The sequence below is a fragment of the Gallinula chloropus genome, assembly GCF_964237585.1.
Source record: "Gallinula chloropus genome assembly, chromosome: 1".
Taxonomy (NCBI): domain Eukaryota; kingdom Metazoa; phylum Chordata; class Aves; order Gruiformes; family Rallidae; genus Gallinula; species Gallinula chloropus.
In genome coordinates, this window is record NC_140085.1 from 111663507 (window position 1) to 111681625 (window position 18119).

The 18119-nt window shown below is 46.9% G+C and overlaps 1 protein-coding gene across 1 annotated transcript in view; it reads right to left on the reverse strand.

The window, feature by feature from the left end:
* Positions 1-7735: 7735 nt before the first annotated feature.
* CYYR1 (cysteine and tyrosine rich 1) overlaps positions 7736-18119 on the reverse strand; it is a gene marked incomplete at both ends in the record, with an annotated part of 57882 nt that continues 47498 nt past the window's right edge. Inside the window, 2 exons of the mRNA XM_084274131.1 lie at positions 7736-7869; positions 10832-10989. Of these exons, the coding sequence (XP_084130257.1) occupies positions 7736-7869; positions 10832-10989 (292 nt within the window). The remainder of the gene's footprint in view (positions 7870-10831; positions 10990-18119) is intronic.

Below are 18119 nucleotides of genomic sequence, written 5' to 3' on the forward strand. Positions count from 1 at the left end.
GCAGGTACCTTTATGCCTTGGCAAGTAATCAACCCTCCCAAGCCCATTACCATAACAAAGTGTCTCCCTGCTATGATACTCATCCTCAAACAAGGACCAGCCACAAGTATACTGACTTACTCCACGTGTAAGTTCTGCATATCCCCCTGCATGATCTATGTAATCTGTTGCTGTCAAGTTACTGTTCAAGTGTCAGGGTACAGCGAAAGAGTTTGTGCCCTGCTACATGTGTTCACTGGATTCCCAGACCACGGGACATTAGGTATCTAAAATACTAAGCTAGGAAGCGTATTGTATTAAACAGCAAAACAAAAAAAGAGAAAAAAAGACAAAACCAACTTCCCTGTTGAGCAATTTTTCATAAAGGTCCAGACATAAAGCAGGGGGCTTATAGATACTGCAATCACAAGGCAGCCCCCAGGAACACCTGGGTTTTGCAGTTAGTTGCACAGATGCCCAAAGCAAGCTCTCCCCTCCTGGTGAAGATGCTCTACAGCAAAGGACCCCATGAGCTTTCAGAAAAGAGGACACAGACTACCAACTTGATAGCTGTCAGTACATGGGGAAAAGGGCATCCCTCAGAGCTGTGCTATGACAGAAAGCAGATGTGGACATGACTTCTTTTTCCATTTGCCTTTCCTCTTTCTAAACTTACTGGCCGCATTTTGATTTTTGGAAACAGCTGCCCTTCCTCCCCTGCAGAGGAGGTGATGTTTAAAACCAGGGTGGGGATGACCTGGGGAGCCCAGCCTCCCCAGGCAGCTCCTAGAGGTGGTGACACAGGGAGCCGGGGAAGGGGCTGCTTGGGCAAACATTTCCCTGCAATCAGCGCTCTTCAGAAAAGCTCCTTGGCAAGCAGCAGTAAAACAAGGACACAGCCCTGAGGGATCTTGAAGGAGCGTGTAAAATAAGGGCAATGAGATGAGTCACTGGTAAATATGCTGTAATATAAAAAAGACCAGGCAATTTGCATAAACAGACGAAAGGCCAGTGTCCGAATTAGTTCCTGTAATGAAGGCCACAACATGGGATCTATGGAAAGGCAGGGATGGCTCACTGGCCATGAAGAAATGGTTTTGCCCATGTTCCTGAAAATGAACACATCACAGATGTGCTGCGAAGGGCGAAAATGGCCACTTGGCATCAGCGCAAGAAAGAGCTCCCTTGAAGTCTCACCCTGGCTTCCTGCGAGCGAGCAGAGGGGTCAGGTGAAGTCTCAGCCTGGAGAAAACCAGCATCACACAGTCCCCACTTCTGCTTCCCTCCCGCGGGCTTCGGCTCTGTAACATCAGCTGCCTTCGCTGGCAGCAGGCCAGCTCGCCTCCGCGAAGGAACCATCTCCATATGCTGGGCTGACAAAAAAGCCCCCGACTTTCTTCAGAACCACCTAAGTCTTTGGCTTTCCTTTTGTTTCTGTTGGCTTTAGTCCATTCTTAGTCATCTCGGTGACAGCGATGGAAGCTAAAGGCTGCCCTTTCCTGGGTTCCACTGAGGATGAAAAATACTAAGGGTGCGCAGCGTAGCAAAAATAATTAACATTTTCCATTTGCAGTGCTGCGTAAATATTGACAGTCTAATCTTCCCAGCAACCTGGACAAACATTTCTTCTCTAGCTGTTGCCTCCAGCACCTTGTGTTACATGATGTCCGAGCCAGAGCTCCTTGGATCTTTTTCTGGGCTGTTCTCGTGATCGCACGGTAGCTCTTCAGCACATCACTTTCACTCTTCCTACGGTGACAGACACCAGCACCAGCCAGACGTCCTCTGTAGGTCATAAAAAAATCCAAGTCTTGACCATTTTGTTTGTCCCCATCTCTCTCTCCCTTTCATAAAATGAGGGACCACCACCTCCCTCTCCTTTCTTCATTCCTCTTGTCAGCTGCGCACTGAAACCACGACAGAGCGGGAGGGGTTTTTACAATGGATGCCCAACAACCCAGGCGTGGACTGGGGGTCTGTGTGTCAGACCTCAGACATGGCTGCAATATAAACACCACCGCTAGACTGGCCATACCCACTGGACAGTAATGATACAAGTCTAGCCGCTTGGTAGACGGCTCTGCTCGTTATTTTCTCAAGGTGTTTTGCCCAGGCTGTTTTAGTGAAACTGAAGAAATATATTCCATTTCCCTTAATTCTTCAGCGCAGTTTCTGCTTGAGGGTGTTACATACCATTACTGTGTGCTGCTAAACACCTGTTGTGTTTTATTCCAAGGCGACTCAAATAATTATTTTTCTAGTTATGAAAGCATTTGGGGAGCTTCCAGGATGAAAGTGAATACAGAAATGCCAAACATTTACTATTCTAATAAATACCCATCAGTGCTTTATGAACTATCCCATTACATCCAAAAAATACCACTGTACTTTCACAAAAGGTCTTGAGAACATTTGCTTTAAACAGAAAGACGCTATTTCCACTACACAAAGAACACTGTTAATATCGATCCAGGTGCTCTATGGAGCAATCTGATCTTTTCATTGTGGTACTGCTGAAAATCTTGTCTAGTACCCTGGTAAAACTGCATCTCTCGAAGTTATCAGCATTAAAAAAGCAAATCGTTACATTTTTCATTAATTAAAAAAAGCTTATAATAGCATTAACAGCCCTTTCATCCGAGTGTGTCATTGAGGTAATGGCAGCCTAGCACATTAACTTCCCTTGGCTTTGCCTTGGCCTTTTAACTCCTCCAGCCGATTATTACCTAATTTGTAAAGTCTCCCAAATGGGTCATTAGCTCTTAAATAGATTTCTCCCGCTGTTTGGTATATACCCTGGAAACAGTAGGCTGTCAGAGAGATAACTGGTTTCGAAGTAGCTCTTTCTGGGGAAAAAAAAAAAAAAGTTAAAGAAATGCCAGATTAAATTAAGTTTCTGAAATGAATCATGGCTTGAAATATCCCCAATACATGATTAACTAAGACATCACACAGATTTTTTTAAATTTCTTTTTCCACAGAAGAGGACTGGCACCCGAGTGGATGCAAGCATATGTGCCCTTGTAAGCACCTGCAGCTCCTGCTGCTTCCCATCCATAACAGCCATCGCACAGCCAGGCAGCCATCGAATGTGCTAAACTGAGGAACCGAGGAGAAAGGCTCACGGGACCGGGTCCTGGCCTCCTGGCACAGTGACCTTCCCGCTCTGCCTTCCCAGCTCGGCCTAGAAATCGTGAGCCGAAGGCAGAGAAACCAGAGAGCACAAGAAAATCTGTAGCGCTTGATCCAAGTCCTCACACTGCCCAGGGCCACGCTACATTCACCAGCCCGGTTAGCGGTAACACCCACTGCCGAGGGAGAAAAGCAAAAGGCCGTTTGGCCTTTCTCAGCCGTAGATTTCATTTCAGTCTTTTTTTTTTCCTCCTTACTTTACAATCTGATGTAGAGCAGGAGACTGGAATAAGTCAGCGTGACTAAGTAAAACCTCTTTGTACAAACCCACTCATCTGCAAGCTATTCATGTGAAACAGAATAAATGACTACTGGCCGGCAATATCCGCGCGGCACGAACTTTGAATATGGAGGCGTTGAACTAATTACATGTTTCTGCACAAAGAAAACAACACTTAAGGTATAACGACACTTCAAATTTTTCAACTAAATTCAGCTAATAAAACTTTAATATTAGCAAATATTCCCATTCGTTTATGCAGAGACTTCTTATCCAGGAAACTACAGGCCTGTCAGTCTGACCTCAGTGCCAGGGAAGATCATGGGACGGGTCATCCTGAGTGCTGTCACACAGCACACGCATGACGACTGAGTGATCAGGCCCAGTCAACATGGGTTTGCAAAAGGCAGGTCCTGCCAAACTAACCTGATCACCTTCTATGACAAGGTGACCTGTTTAGTGGATGAGAGGAAGGCTGTGGACGTAGCGTACCTTGACTTCAGCAACGCCTTTGGCACCATTGGCCTGGACAAGTGCAGCCTCAGCTGGGTAAAAAACTGGCTGGATGGCTGGGCCCAAAGAGTGGTGGTAAATGGAGCCAAATCCAGCTGGAGGCCAGTCACAAGTGGTGCTCCCCAGGGCTCAGTATGGGGTCCAGTTCTGTTCAATGCCTTTATCAAAGACCTGGATGAAGGGACTGAATGTTCCCTCACTAAGTTTGCAGATGACACTAAGCTGGGAGGAACTGTCTATCTGCCTGAGGGTAGGGAGGCTCTTCAGAAGGATCTTGACAGACTGGATCAATGGGCTGAGACCAATGGGATGATGTTTAACAAGGCCAAGTGTTAAGTGCTGCACGTGGGACATAACAACCCCATGCAGCGCTACAGGCTTGGGGAAGAGTGGGTAGAAAGCTGCCTGTCGGAGAAGGACCTGGGAGTGCTGGTTGACTGCAGACTGAATATGAACCACCAGTGTGCCCAGGCGGCCAAGAAGGCCAATGGCATCTTGGCTTGTATCAGAAACAGTGTGGCCAGCAGGTCCAGGGAATTGATTGTGCCCCTGTACTTGGCATTGGCGAGGCTGCATCTCGAGTGCTGTGTTCAGTTTTGGGCCCCTCACTACAAGAAAGACATTGAGGAGCTGAACATGTCTAGAGAAGGGCAACCAGGCTGGTGAAGGGGCTGGAGGGCAAACCTTAGGGGGAACAGCAGAGGGAGCTGGGGATGTGTTTAAAAGACGGGTAGCTGAGGTGCTCAGGGATATGGTTTAGTGGAGGAAAGGTATGGTTGGACTCGATGATCTCAAAGGTCTTTTCCAACCTAGTCATTATGTGATTCTTTGCTCTATTCATTTTATTTTGTAAGTCTTTTAGACTCCCTCCTGCTTTCTGGCTCTCTCAGTTATGCTTATTTCCAATGCAATCATCACTTCTTTCTGAAAACAGGCTACACTGTACTAGTTTCACCTTGTTTGATGAAAGGGCAACACCTTTATGTTATACGGCCTTAGCAAGGACAAGAGACGTGGTGCCCTTTGAGATAAAAATCATTGTCTGGTGGCCCAAAACATGCAGATCTGCACAACAATAATTAACACATAAAAATCAACATCCTCAGTAGTGTTTTCACAGCTAACAAATCGGTCTCTATCACTACAGAATTCTCAATTTTCTATTTCCATAGTTTCCCCCTGGAACAGGTCATGTAGGCATCGTAGGTACTTCAGTCAGTATGACCCTTATGAAGAATCATCTGAGACAACACGCAGTCGCAAAGCTGAAAAACAGAGGGCTCTGTGATCAAAGACTTTTGGTTATTTTCCAGAAATGCCTTTTTATTTAAGAAACCTGCTTTATAACTTGTTCTGACAAATGTCATGGCTGGAGAAATTCTTCCTCTAAGGGAAGATTTATGATCTATAGGAGGGCTTGCTTTCTCTGTATTTTTCAGGAGACTGGATTCATCAAATACAAACTGCTCTTTGATTTGTGTGGCTGCATGTTCAGTACAAAGAAATGGAATACAAGAACAGGAAAAAATGACAATACTCTTCATCTCGAGGTAACTTTTTGGCACAGAAATATCATCCGGTGTGATCAACTGGAAAATGCTGAGGTACTAGCACGGAATGATGTGGTAGGAATGGGATTTCCCACAGAGAAAACTATGCTTAGTCTGTTCTTCACGCTGGCCACCACGTTGGCAGGCACATCAATGCCCCAGCAGATGGTCTGAGGTAGGGACTGCCAAGACACCAGACGCAGAAGGTTGTCCTCTATGGGAGGACTTCCACTGAGGCACATCCATCTCTTGAGAGGTCAGAGCACCAGATGAAATGTCACAGGACCTAGCCCAGAGGAGGTGTAATTGTAAGGACTTGCCACCTCTGAATAGCAAAATAGAAATGAGAATGTAACCCTTCTTCCTTGGACAAGACCCCAAGGAACCAGCAGCAACCAAAACCTGTGACACAGCTGTTTTCCCCTGACTGGGTTACAAATGCCTCAGGAGATAACGGGCCTGCGACTCAAGGCTTGGCTTGGCCACAACACACATCTGAACTCACACTGGCAAGGAGTGAGCCCATCTGCACTTTCCAGCAGGGTTTCAAGAGGAGAAGCTTAGTCAGCCTGGAAAGGGCACATACAACTACAAAATCTGAGCAAGAACAGTCAATAAGGTCTTGTTTACAAGAAAGCCTCTGAATAACTTTTGTGGGCAAAGTTAGAAGGTTACACAAGTTCTTCCCCGAGTCAGGACTGAATGCTGGAAACACCAGACGGGGTGATGAGAGGTGGTCAGCCAGCTGACTTCTCTGGGATATGGTACCTCCTTTTGCAAGCTGCTTTTTTAGTCAATAATACACTGATACACCTGAAAAAAAGGTGAGGGCAACACTGGAAAACATTTAAATGTGTTCTGATCTCCGGGAAGCAGCAGTAACCTGCAGTCTCTGACATGGACCTGGTACCACAGCTGTCCTGCACTCTAGGTGCCCTATTACGGACACCCTCCACTATTTCATCTGTACCACTCTCAAACTGGCCAGTCACCCAACTCAAACTGAAGGTGTTCAGCAAAGAGAAACCCTGCCTCTGGGGTTCACACATGAAACCTGAGAAAAACAGTAATTTTACCATTGAAGGACGATGCGTTAGGTCGAATTCTGGAGTCAAATAGCTGCTGCTGAATCACAGGTAGCCCCACAAGTACATGGAACTTTATAAATCATAAAGGTCTGTACTTCACCTAGTAGAGATTAAGAGATTTTTGACAATGTGTGTGACATACAGGAAGTATTATTTGGTGACTTAGTTTTAAAATGCCCAAGACAACACTCAGAAGTAATCTTATGCTTACAGTCTCTATGATCATCTCTTTGGTCAGGCAGAACATCATTATTACTGGTAAACAGTATGATTTCTTAAAAAACAAAAAGCCTTTACACAATCCAGTTGAAGACAAATCTACGTAGTTTTAATTTTTGGTTTGTATTACTTCTCCTGCTTGTTGAATTTTCCTGATTCAGTATTTAAAAAAAAAAAAATCAAAGTAGCATTTGCTGATAAAAAAGGCTTTGTAGCATACTTCCATGTGTACAGTATTTAAGTCCAGGTAAACAATCTATAAATTAGTATATGTATTTCACATATAAAAATGCTTTTTATGTTTACATTTTAGGCCACAAACTATTCTCAAACTGCTTAAAGTAGGCACTTAAAACCACCTGCACTTGACCAAAAATAATATCCATCGTTTTTTGGTTACTGAATAACTCTGACACCGCTTCTCTTTGTAATATGCTTATGAGATCAACAGGCACAGCTAATTATCAGGTATTATCAGCCTGAAGTAGAACTGAAAATAGCTTCAGCCTTCCTTGATCATTATTTCCCTCGTTTCAAGGGAAGGTGTAACACATACTCGAAGACAACACAGTTGGAGTCTTCCCTGGGAATAAGCCCCAGCAGCTGCCTCTTGTGCTTCTGAAACACCTTGAACCACTTGCACCACTTGCACGTTCTTCCATGGGAAGACTCCCACTCCCAGGTGCTGAAACGGGCTGCGTCTCAAGGTAAGCACTGATGCCAGCACTACTCATCAGGCACTAACCTGCAGGAATGGTTTCTTTGGTCACACCTTGTTTAATCATGAACGATGGTCCAGAGTGGACAGTATTTTTCTTCATCCTGAGCCATGACAACCTTCCCTGGTTATTTCAACACCTGGCCATAGGTGTTGATGCAGAGCCCACCCTATTTGTCCCTGAGCTGATAATATTTTGTCCCAACAGCGCTGGCTGTTTCAACAGGCAGTTACTGTACGTGTGCAGCCATGTTAACTACTTCCCCAAATATCCGGGGTATGGAGGGGGTGGGGGATACTGTATCGAAGTCTGTGGGGTCGGAGTGTAAGGTGGAGGTAGGTCAGCTGGGTACTCCATTTCGTATTCGTAACTGTATGGTGGTGGAGCCACTGAAAAGGGAGAAAAAAGAAGACATAGTTAAAAATATTTTATTTTTCTGTTTTTCTCAGATGCAGGCTCCCCACTGTTTCCCAGTTGACATTCAGACTTCTGTACAACAGATGCAAAGTCTCCTGGCAATGCACTCACTTGTTTCTCGTCCTGTCATTATGCAGTCACTGTATGCCAGGGCAAGCCCTTGCTTACTGCCCATCCCTTCACTGCCCAGTGGTGTGCCCACCGACACGTGGTGCTGGTGAGAGTGTCTGAGTGGCCATACGGCAGATGATACCAGGATGACGTGACAGAGCTAAATTTTGTCAGGGGAAAAAGTTCTGCTGCCCCTTCTGTCAGCAACATGGATTTATGTTGTCTCAAAATGACAGGGTAGCCAGGCCCTTCGCTGATCTCCACAGAGCTCTGAAACACTCTCTGGGTCCCCAGGAGACGTGTGCCATGCCATGCCGAGCACAGCAGCATCGCACCCCCAAGGGCAATCGTACATCTTCCCAGGGCTTGGGCTGAGGAATAACAAAGCTTTTGTTTTCTTCACCCCAACAGAGACATCTGAGGAAAGCCCAGCATCTGCAAACTGGGTCAGGCATTAGGAAACAACAAAAATATTCACAGGCAGCTGAAAACATTTTTTTCAACTAGTTCTACTAACCTTAGAGAAGGAGAATTAGTTCAGTGATCAAAATGACAGTAAGTGCTACAGAACCATGGCATGGTAGGAACTGAAGGCTCTCTATCAAGACCACGTTTTAGTAGTGTCTACAAATTCTAACGTCCAGAGTCTGCTCACGTCACCATGTCACTGTTAAGGTGCTTCTCAAGATGCCTCAAGCAGACTGGCAGTGAAATTGCATTTGAGTAGAGAGGAAACAGAAACCCAGTGATGTTTGTGGTGGTGGAAAGAGACTCGTGTCCCAGTGTACCATGAAAAGTATTCCTTGCTCCCTGAACACCCGGCTGTTGCTGTGGCTGAGGCCAAAAGGAAAGGCACCCCCTTGCCTGCCATTCTGGTCCAGAACAGGTGATGGCAGGGGAGAGGTCACAAACCCTGCAGCCAAAGCTAGGTCAGTCATTACTATAGAAGTATTTGTGACAGCAAGGAACACAGAATTCCTTTCAGAGCTTCCCTATCCTCCAAAACCTGCTGCTGCTGTGAGGAACCACTGTTCAAACTAATCTTTACACCAGGAACCAGGAGTGTGCCTGTCAAACTGCCTGGAGGTGGAGAGATAGGGGTGAGTCACTGCAGGAGCAGACTTGGGGAGGAAAAGGCTACAGCTCCAGCGTCTCCATTTGGCTCTTGTTTTTACAGCTTGCAGTGACTGTTAGGTTCTGAAGTAGCTCTTCAGCAATTCACGGCTGAGAATTATCGCAGGTTTTTTCATTACTCATCTCCCCATGCAAACTGAGGTTGCGGTGATGATTATAGATGGCTTCAGTTTAACTGAAGAGAGCGCGAGGGAGAAAGATACTGCGCCCGGTGGATGTGATAAAGGAACACATAACAAATACTGCATAGCTTGCCTGTAAGTATACATAATGCACCTGGGGTTTGCTACAAGCTTTGCAACAGGAGAGAATTTAAAGGCAGGGGATTCCTAAGAGTGGGATGAGGGGACATAATCCATGACACACCATTGCCTTTTATTACAAAGAACTCTCCAGTTATCCCAAGGCAATCGGTCCTGGATTTGCTATTAACAATATCACTGAAGCAGAGACATAGCTGCATCGCATAAACACCACTATACTTCTTCCAGGGTCAGCTTAGATCTACAACAATGTGGCCACTTCCACGCAGTGGGGAGTCTAGACAGCTGAGCCTTTCAGACCCCAGGTGGCTCAGTGCAGATCCACCTTTGGTACTCCTGTAACCCAATCCTAGACTGGCATGAGTTGACAAGAGAGCAGCTGTGCACTGAGCTAGCTCAGGTACAGCCTGAGGTACTGGCTCCCACTTACTATGCGCACTGCACTGGGGCAGACCTGTGAGGGATCCCTACTGTCCCGTGGGGGTGCCCTGGAGCCGTGACAGCTTATTAGCTCAGTGCCAGATCTCACTTATGCTCTGCGCCTCTCCTTGTGTTTCCTTAAAAAAACATTATAGCCAAATATGTTAACCCACAGACAGGCCCACACTGAGCATGTCCAACACTCAGCTAACTTTGACCAAGGCACAATGGGCATCTCTGCACCAAGTTCCTATCAGCTCAGGCATGGTGCCAGGCCAGCGCAGAGAGCTAGCTTGCATCCAGCACTGCGTGCCAGCCAGCAGCCCCTCCTAGGACAGACAGCAGGGAACACCCTGCGAAGATGCCCATGTGCCTTTGTAGAAGTCATCTGAGATCCTGCAGCACCCAGCAGGGCATGTGAGCCCTGGCTGAGTACCAGCCAGCTCCGGCTGCATTAGGCTCCACATGGCACCTCTCGAAGTTCTCCGCGCTATGATCCACAGACCTTATTGTCCAGGTTTTTCTGTCTCTGTGGTAAGCCAGGCCCCCATTATATCGGACAATGAAAGGGAACTGACCGCACGTGAGCAAGAGCAAATACAAGAACCAGAACATAAAAGAGGAACAACTGATCCGTTGCCAGAGAGCCTCTGGCACAGGGAGAAGGTCTGTCCTGCACAATGCAGCACCGCCCCGAGCGAGGGCTCGCCATGCCACTGCGGGCAGCGCGAGCCATACAGCTGCGCGAGCCTGGCACCCGGCCAGATCTCATTAGCCCGCTGAGGAGCTGAATCAATTAGCGCTGCGCTGAGGACGGCTGCGCACGCTGAGCTGTCTGTCTGGCGTTTCCCAGCAGGGAGTCGTGCCATTCCCCTCCGGACTGAGAAGAGCCTCCTGCTGCATTCACTCACAGGCCCCATATACATCGCAGAGCTGGAGCCATCCAAAGCTGCGCTCCTGCCACAACGCAGGCCCTCGTGCAGGGGGGGTCATTTGGCTTCCTTACCCGGGTAGGCGCTGATAGTGTTGATGTGAGTAGTTCGGATGACCCCTACTCGAGTGCCACGGTTGCTCTTCATGCACATGCAGATGCAGATGGCAATCCCAGCAATCACTCCCATTATAAACACTATGCCGAAAACGATCCCAGCTATCGCCGTGCCTCTGCAGGGGGAATGGAAACACGCAGTCAGTCTCGGGCAAGCAGTGCTTACAAAACAAAATTCCTTTCTCAGGAGCAGCCCCCATTTGCGAAAAAAAAAGTGCATACTGATTCCTGAACATACTGCAAATTTTGGTCCATCAGGGCACTTGAAAGGAAGAAATTAAAGGTCCCCAAGACCAAAATAAGAAACTCTTTCAAAGTCACCTTTGCAATCACACCAGATCACTCTGCTGTTTTACCCTATGTTAAATCCTCCCAATCCAGGACTTTATGAATTTAAAAAGTTTTAAATATTACCAATAAAAATTTCTTTCCCTTCATCCCATAAGACTTTTTTTTTTTTCTGAGGCATTGGAATGAGTTTCTTTTGAAAAGAAAAAGCAAGTTATCCCCAGTAATATATTCCAGAAGCATCCCAAAGCGTCTGCATGCTGTGCTTCCACAGGAATGGTTTTGTCATTGTTTTATCTTAGGTCAAAAAGTCCTTCTGCTGTGCTTCTGTGCCCACAGATTAAGGAGAGCCTCCTCTTCTTGAGGATGAGCAGCAAGAAGCAAAGCAAATGCCCACTCTTTCACACACCTGCTGCTGCAGACAGCGCAAGTATTTGAGGCTCAAACGATTTCTTTTAAAATGGTCCAGAGGAAAGAATTTAGCTCAGCCCCTGAAGTAATGAATCAGACTTTCCTTGAAATTACATACAGAGAGGAAACGAAGCCTTATTGCACTGATACACGGGAGAAAAACCTCACCAAGAGGCACTGAAGAGCTCCCAATAATACTGAAGGCAAAATCAGCCTTACTGATGAACCCTAGTTCACTCAGGTTTGTTGTCAGGCACAGGCAGTGAAGCATATGTTATATGAAAGATGGTATTTATAGCCTGCCCTTTTATGAAAAAAAAAAAAAAAAAAGCCAAACCCGCAGTGACTTGCCAGAAATATTCTTACTCTGTGCATCTCTTCATCTTCCAGCACAGATTTCAAATAGCAACCTGGCTGGCAACTTTTTTACTGGACATTTTAATCCATCCAAACTGATAAGTTTGTCAACATGAATAAACTCCACTAGGAATTATTGCAATGTAGAGAACAAAAGAGGCACTGCAATACGACAAAGACAAGTATTAAAAGGAGTCTAAACCATAGTTTAGCTTCCCCATACAAGTGTAGGAACAGGTAGCAGGTCTGATCTTCAATACCCTGGTAGCCCACTGGCTTCCAAAAAGTCAGCGAAAGGATGCACTCAGTATTTGAAAATTCAGATGTTCTATTTAGGAATATAGAATCACAGAGTGTGTTAGGTTGGGAGGGACCTTTAAAGGCCATCTAGTCCAACACCGCCTGCCCCCCTCCCGCAGTAATCAGGGACATCCTCACTAGATCAGATTGATCAGAGCTTCATCAAGCCTGACCTTGAACGTGTCCAGGGATGGGGCCTCCACCACCTCTGTGGGCAATCTGTTGCAGTGTCTCACCACCTTCATAGTAAAGAACTTCATAATATCTAATTTGAATCTACTCTGCTGTAGTTTAAAACCATTGCACCTTACCCTGTCACTCTACGCCCGTACAAACAATCCCTGCCCAGCTTTCAGTAGGCCCCTTCAGGTACTGGCAGGCCGCTATAAGGTCTCCCCGCAGCCTTCTCTTCTCCAGGATGAACAAGCCCAACTCTCTCAGCTTGTCTTTGTAGGAGAGGTGCTTCAGCCCCCTGATCATTCTCATGGACCTCCTGTGGATCAGCTGAAAGAGCCATGTCCTTCTTGTGCTGAAGGCTCCAGAGTTGGATGCAGGATCCATGTTGAATCTCAGCAGAGCCGAGTAGAGGGGGAGGAGAACCACCTCTCTCAATCTGCTGGCCACAATATGAATTTAAGAGCTTGTTTTTAGGCCCCAACTATTCAGGAACTTGGCCAAGATTTGCAGTACAATTACTGAATTGCATAGCATAAGTAAACACAGACAATTTGCTGTCTTACTAAAATACACTGCCAGGGAGCTAAATTGCTCTCTGCTGTATGTAGCAATGAATGAATGGTGTGCAGGCAGAGCAAACCTGTTAATATTTTGCAGGTCTAATTTATGAAACCTTAACTGATGGCAGCAAGCACCTGGCTGTAAAACCAGTAGCTCAAAACACTGATGTGTTCAAGTGCTTTGGTATTAACCACCATGAGTAATTGAGAAACCACCCCCTCCACACACACTTTCCACATCCTGGATGGTTTGCATCTATAAAAAGGGTAGTCTGATGGGACCAAAGGACTTCCAGTTTTGCCATCCTGCTCTCTCTGGGAACATTATCTCTACCTTGACACAAACAGTGGTATGCAAAGCAAATTGATTCAGAAGACACTTACACACAATATTCTCTTAATTCTGGAAAGTTTTCTTATAACACCACTACTAAAAAATCAGGCATAATGCACAGTGCCCCTGTTATAAACAACAGCTATTTGCTACTGCTTTTACTACATCCATTTAGCAGCTGAATCACTGTGCCCTTCACTCTGAGCACTCACAGAATCACAGGGAACTGTTACGCTGAAATAATCCCCCTCCTGGCTGGAAGAAGCAGAACCAGCCATTGCTGACCACTGGCCTCACATCCTGCATTGCATTTCGTGCCTGGTCCACAGCTGCCCAGCTCCAGCATCCCAGATATGCCCTGCCAGGCTGACCTGCTCAAATCCCATAAACCCCAACAGCTCCTTGCACTTCACCCTGAGGATCACCCAGCTCCCATTCTAAACCCCAACAGAGGTGGGTTATACACAATACTGAGTGCACACACAGCATACATTACCTTCCCAGCACTAAAAGTCCTATATGACTAAAGCCCATTTTAAACACAGTTTAAATAGAGATTGTCTGAGCTGTCTCCAAAGGAAAAGGTGTCCCGTTTATTCCAGAAACGATCAGGTGGATGCTGTTTGCTCATCTGCACTGAGCAATGGGAGAAAACATTCTTCATGCACCAGACACATCAGCCTTAGACCCAAAGCCCACTCTACCCTTCTGCATGAACAGCAACTGCTCCAAAGCAGCATTGCTCCTCTAATTTAAATGACAATTCTGCGATTGTTCTATATAAAAAGTAAAAGAGTAAGGAAAGGAACAAAGAGGAAACAGTGTCTGAGGCCATCTTCAAAAGGATTTTCCCCCTTTCCTGAGACACTACAGCAGATATTTATACATTTGTCAGCTTGCTTTGTGTGACAACTGAGATCTGAGGAGCTACTTGCAGTCCTACAGCTTTTCCTAGTGCCCCTTTGGCCGTGTTGGCTGACCAGCACTATCTTGCCTCTGTGAGGAAACAGCAGCAGGGTGAGATGCAGCTGCAGAAAGCCCCCATCAATCTGCCTGCATCTGAAACTCACAAAGGGCTGAAATGCACTGGCAAAACTTCCAAGCTGGAAAAGGCCTCTCAGTCTAAACACAACTCTATTGGAAAGGAAAACCCACTTCTGCCAGGGTAGCAAACCTGGGTCAGTAAGCAAAATGAGGAATATACACTAAGGCATTCTCCTGCTGGCCCCCACCATACCTCCTGCTGGTAATAGCCATGAACAAGAACCAAAAATGATCACCAAAAATTCACCAGCTCAGTTCTGCTGACAATACTGTTAAGTGCAAGTCTTGCTCATGGTTCTGAAATCAGGACAAAGAGGCAGTTTAAATAGCTAGACCCACCGCGGCTTGTGGATTCAGCTTTTCACACTGCAGTGGTAAATATAGACCACCTATGGATGGTTACACAAAGAGATCCTGAGATATGGAGCAAAACATGTAGGTCACTTTTTAAATCCATTTGCAGCCTGACCAAGTACCATCAGAAAGGCTCTTGCTGGTCTCAGTGGGCTGCAGATCCGACCCAGTGCCACACAGGTGAAACTGTTCAAAGGATCAAGTGCTGAGTTGACAAGGACCTGTTTGACGCAATGTCAGGAGATGTACTCTCACAAACACATGTAGCAGAACGTATATAACGGCATACCACATTCTCATGGAGAATAAGCATAAACTCATCCTGATTCAGAAACCTGCAGCCCCTGCCACTTGCAACAGTCCCCAGTAAAACAATGTTGTGGTTTTGAGCAGCTGGGTTCTGGTGGAGAAGGAAGGCTGCAGGGGTGGCTTCTGCAAGCAGCAGCCAGAAGCTCTCTGCAGGCCCCACAGAGCAAAGACCAGCCGGCTCAAGGCCAGAGTCATTGTTGACCAAGGCCGAGCTCATCAGTGACAAGTCACAGCGCCTCTGGGAATCACATTTAGGAGAAAAAAAAATGCAAGCAGCTGATTTTTGCCACCAGAGACGGGAGTGAGAAGATGTAAGAAACTGTGCAGGCACCAAGGCTCGTAAATGGGGGGAGGAGGTGCCCCAGGTGCTGGAGAGGGAGATGCCCCTGCAGCCCATGGAGAAACCCATGGTGGAGTGGGTGTCTCCTCACAGACCATGGAAGAGGATGGGAAGCAGAGATCCCACCTGCAGCCCATGGAGAGGCCCCACACTGGAGTAGATGGAGACAGGGAAGATACTGTGACCCATGTTGGAGCAATCACCTGCAGCGTGTGGACTGAGATAGAGACACAGAGATAAGCAAGGGAGAGATCCATGCCGGAGCAGGTTTGCTGGGCAGGGGTGGGGGTGGGGTTGTGACCCCATGGAGGACCAGGCTGGGGCAGTCTGGGCCTGACAGACTGAGAGACGTTCTATGATTTACAACTACACCCCATAGAAGTGACCCACGCTGGGGCAGCTGGTGAAGAGCTGAAGCCCCGTGGGAAAGGACTCACCTTTCAGAAGTTCATGAAGGACTGTCTGCCATGGGTGGGACCCCACAGTGCAGCAAGGGAATGGTGTGAGGAATGATTCCCTCCCCTCCTGCCCCCCAGCCCTGCCGCTAAACCTCAGGGTGCACATTCTCAAATCTTGACAGGACGATGGTTGTGCAGTAGCTGTTCTGGGCACACAGCACAAAAATAAATGTTTTTTGTTCTCTTGGTGAAAAGCCTATGGTATGACTAGAACATATGATGGAAAATAAGCTTTTTTTTTTCAGTGATGAAGTTTATCTTTGTGCTATTAGGGAATTTTTAGAAATAAACATCCTATAAGTAAATATCCCTTATTTTATATTTTCAAAATCCTTGGTATGTCTCTCTCTCACTGATATTTTAGATTTCTGTATAGAGACACAGAGGGATACAGCAATTTTTCATGCAACCATCCATAGAGCTGTTCAAGGGAAAGCGCCTAAGAGAAAAAGGACACTGTAAAGCAAAAGAAGACCTAGGAAGCACACAGCAGAGTCACACAGCAACTAGGAAGTTTGAAATAGAGAGAAAAACCTTGAAATGAAACAATCTGAAGGAAAACATTATGCAAAGGCCTTTACAGATATTCAAAGAGGTGGCTTTCCACTTGCATTTGGCAACATCCCACTGGAAAGAATATAAATCTCATTTGCAGCTTAACATTTCCAGCCCAGCAGAACCCTGTGCAGGGGATCAGGCTTTTTGCTGGATGGCACCAAGGTCTTGGCAATGCTGGAGCCAGGCAGGGCTCTCACAGACCTGGCAGCCAGTGTGGCTGAGGTGCCCGAGGTCAGAGAAGCCATCTGTCAGGGAACTGATAACTTGGGTGTTCTACACAGGCGGCAGAGGCATCACCAGTGGTTGCTCCAGGCTCTCATGGCTTGGGTTGAGATGGCTGGGAGAAAGGAGAAAGACTGAAGAGCAGCCCTGCTCCTTCAGGTCTTAATGAGTGGGGATGGAGTTCATTTATTGCCCCTTCCCCCTCCAGAAGGCTTCTACTTTAGGAGTTAGGCAAGCAAAGTGGGTGTCAAACTTGCTCAAGATGAATACCGCCTCAGCGGTCACCTCCACTTTGGGGACAGCGGATCTCAGAGGCTTAAAAATCTTATGGCTCAATAGGTTAGTGTTTCCTGAAGGAAGAATCATTACTGAATAGGCATCCATTTTTAAACACATTACCAAAATTTGGGAGGCAGGTATACGTGACTTGCACTGCTGAATGGCAGGGACTTTGTAGCTTGTTGGCCTCTGTTCTTCCTTCTTAGGTTCTGCCCTAACTTTACACATGGCACGGTGTTGAGCATAAAACTTTGCCGGGGAGCTTAACTTATATAGTATAAAACTACAAATAACAGAAAAAAAACCCCTTTCAGTCAGCTTTTCCAGAAAGACCACAGAATGTTTTAATCCCACCACCACTGAGAGAGTCCTTCCCACTCTGCCCCTGCTGCCTCCCATCCAAGGATTTCCAGCAAAGTGATGTCCAAAAGCTGCCCACATCACTGTGGCCGAGGGGTGCCGTGCATCATGTCTCCCTGTCCTCCTCCTGCCTCTGAGGTGTCCTCAGCATGGGGGCATGCACAGGTCTGGCTCCAGTTACAGGTAAGGGCGAACCAGTCAAGGCAAAGGGGACAGATGCCTGCCAGCCCAGCCTCACTGCACTAGAGACCTCCAGCCATGTCCTTGCATCCCAATGCTGCTTCAGCTTCCCCCTATAACTCTTGTTCTGAGGATTCAGTTGCTCTCCACCCCTCAGGTTTGCACTCATGCCTCCACACTGGCACCTCCACAGTGTGCCGGGACAGCCTCAGCTGCTGCCGCTGTTCTCCTCCAAGGATGCTGTGGGAAGAGTTTCCATTTGCACACCCTCACATGCTCTCCCCTGGCAGCACTCCTTGACCCCTGGGTACTTCGGAGGGAGTGAGTGCTGCTCGCAGTTCTGCTGGCTGTCCTTGTGCCCCCAACTCTTCAGCTTTAGGTGGTGCCATCCTCACACTCCTGCCCTTCTTGCATTTGTTGTCCTTCACAAATAGATGTTTTCTCTTGATTCCCATTTTCCTTTAGCCCTTCTCTTCCCTGGAACACCTTTAAAGGTTTTCTTTAACTGGAGAAGCCACTACAGGCAAATAGGCAAAAAGAGTCCTTGGGAAGAGCATAAGAAAAGGGAGAAAATTCTCCTTCTGGGGCTCCTTCAGTGTTCCACAGCTCAGCACCTTTTGACCCAGAGAGATTATTTTGGTTTTTTATTTCTCTTCTGCAACCCTGCCCAGCCTCATCCTGAGGTCCTGTAATTTTTAGCATCCACAGCCTCATG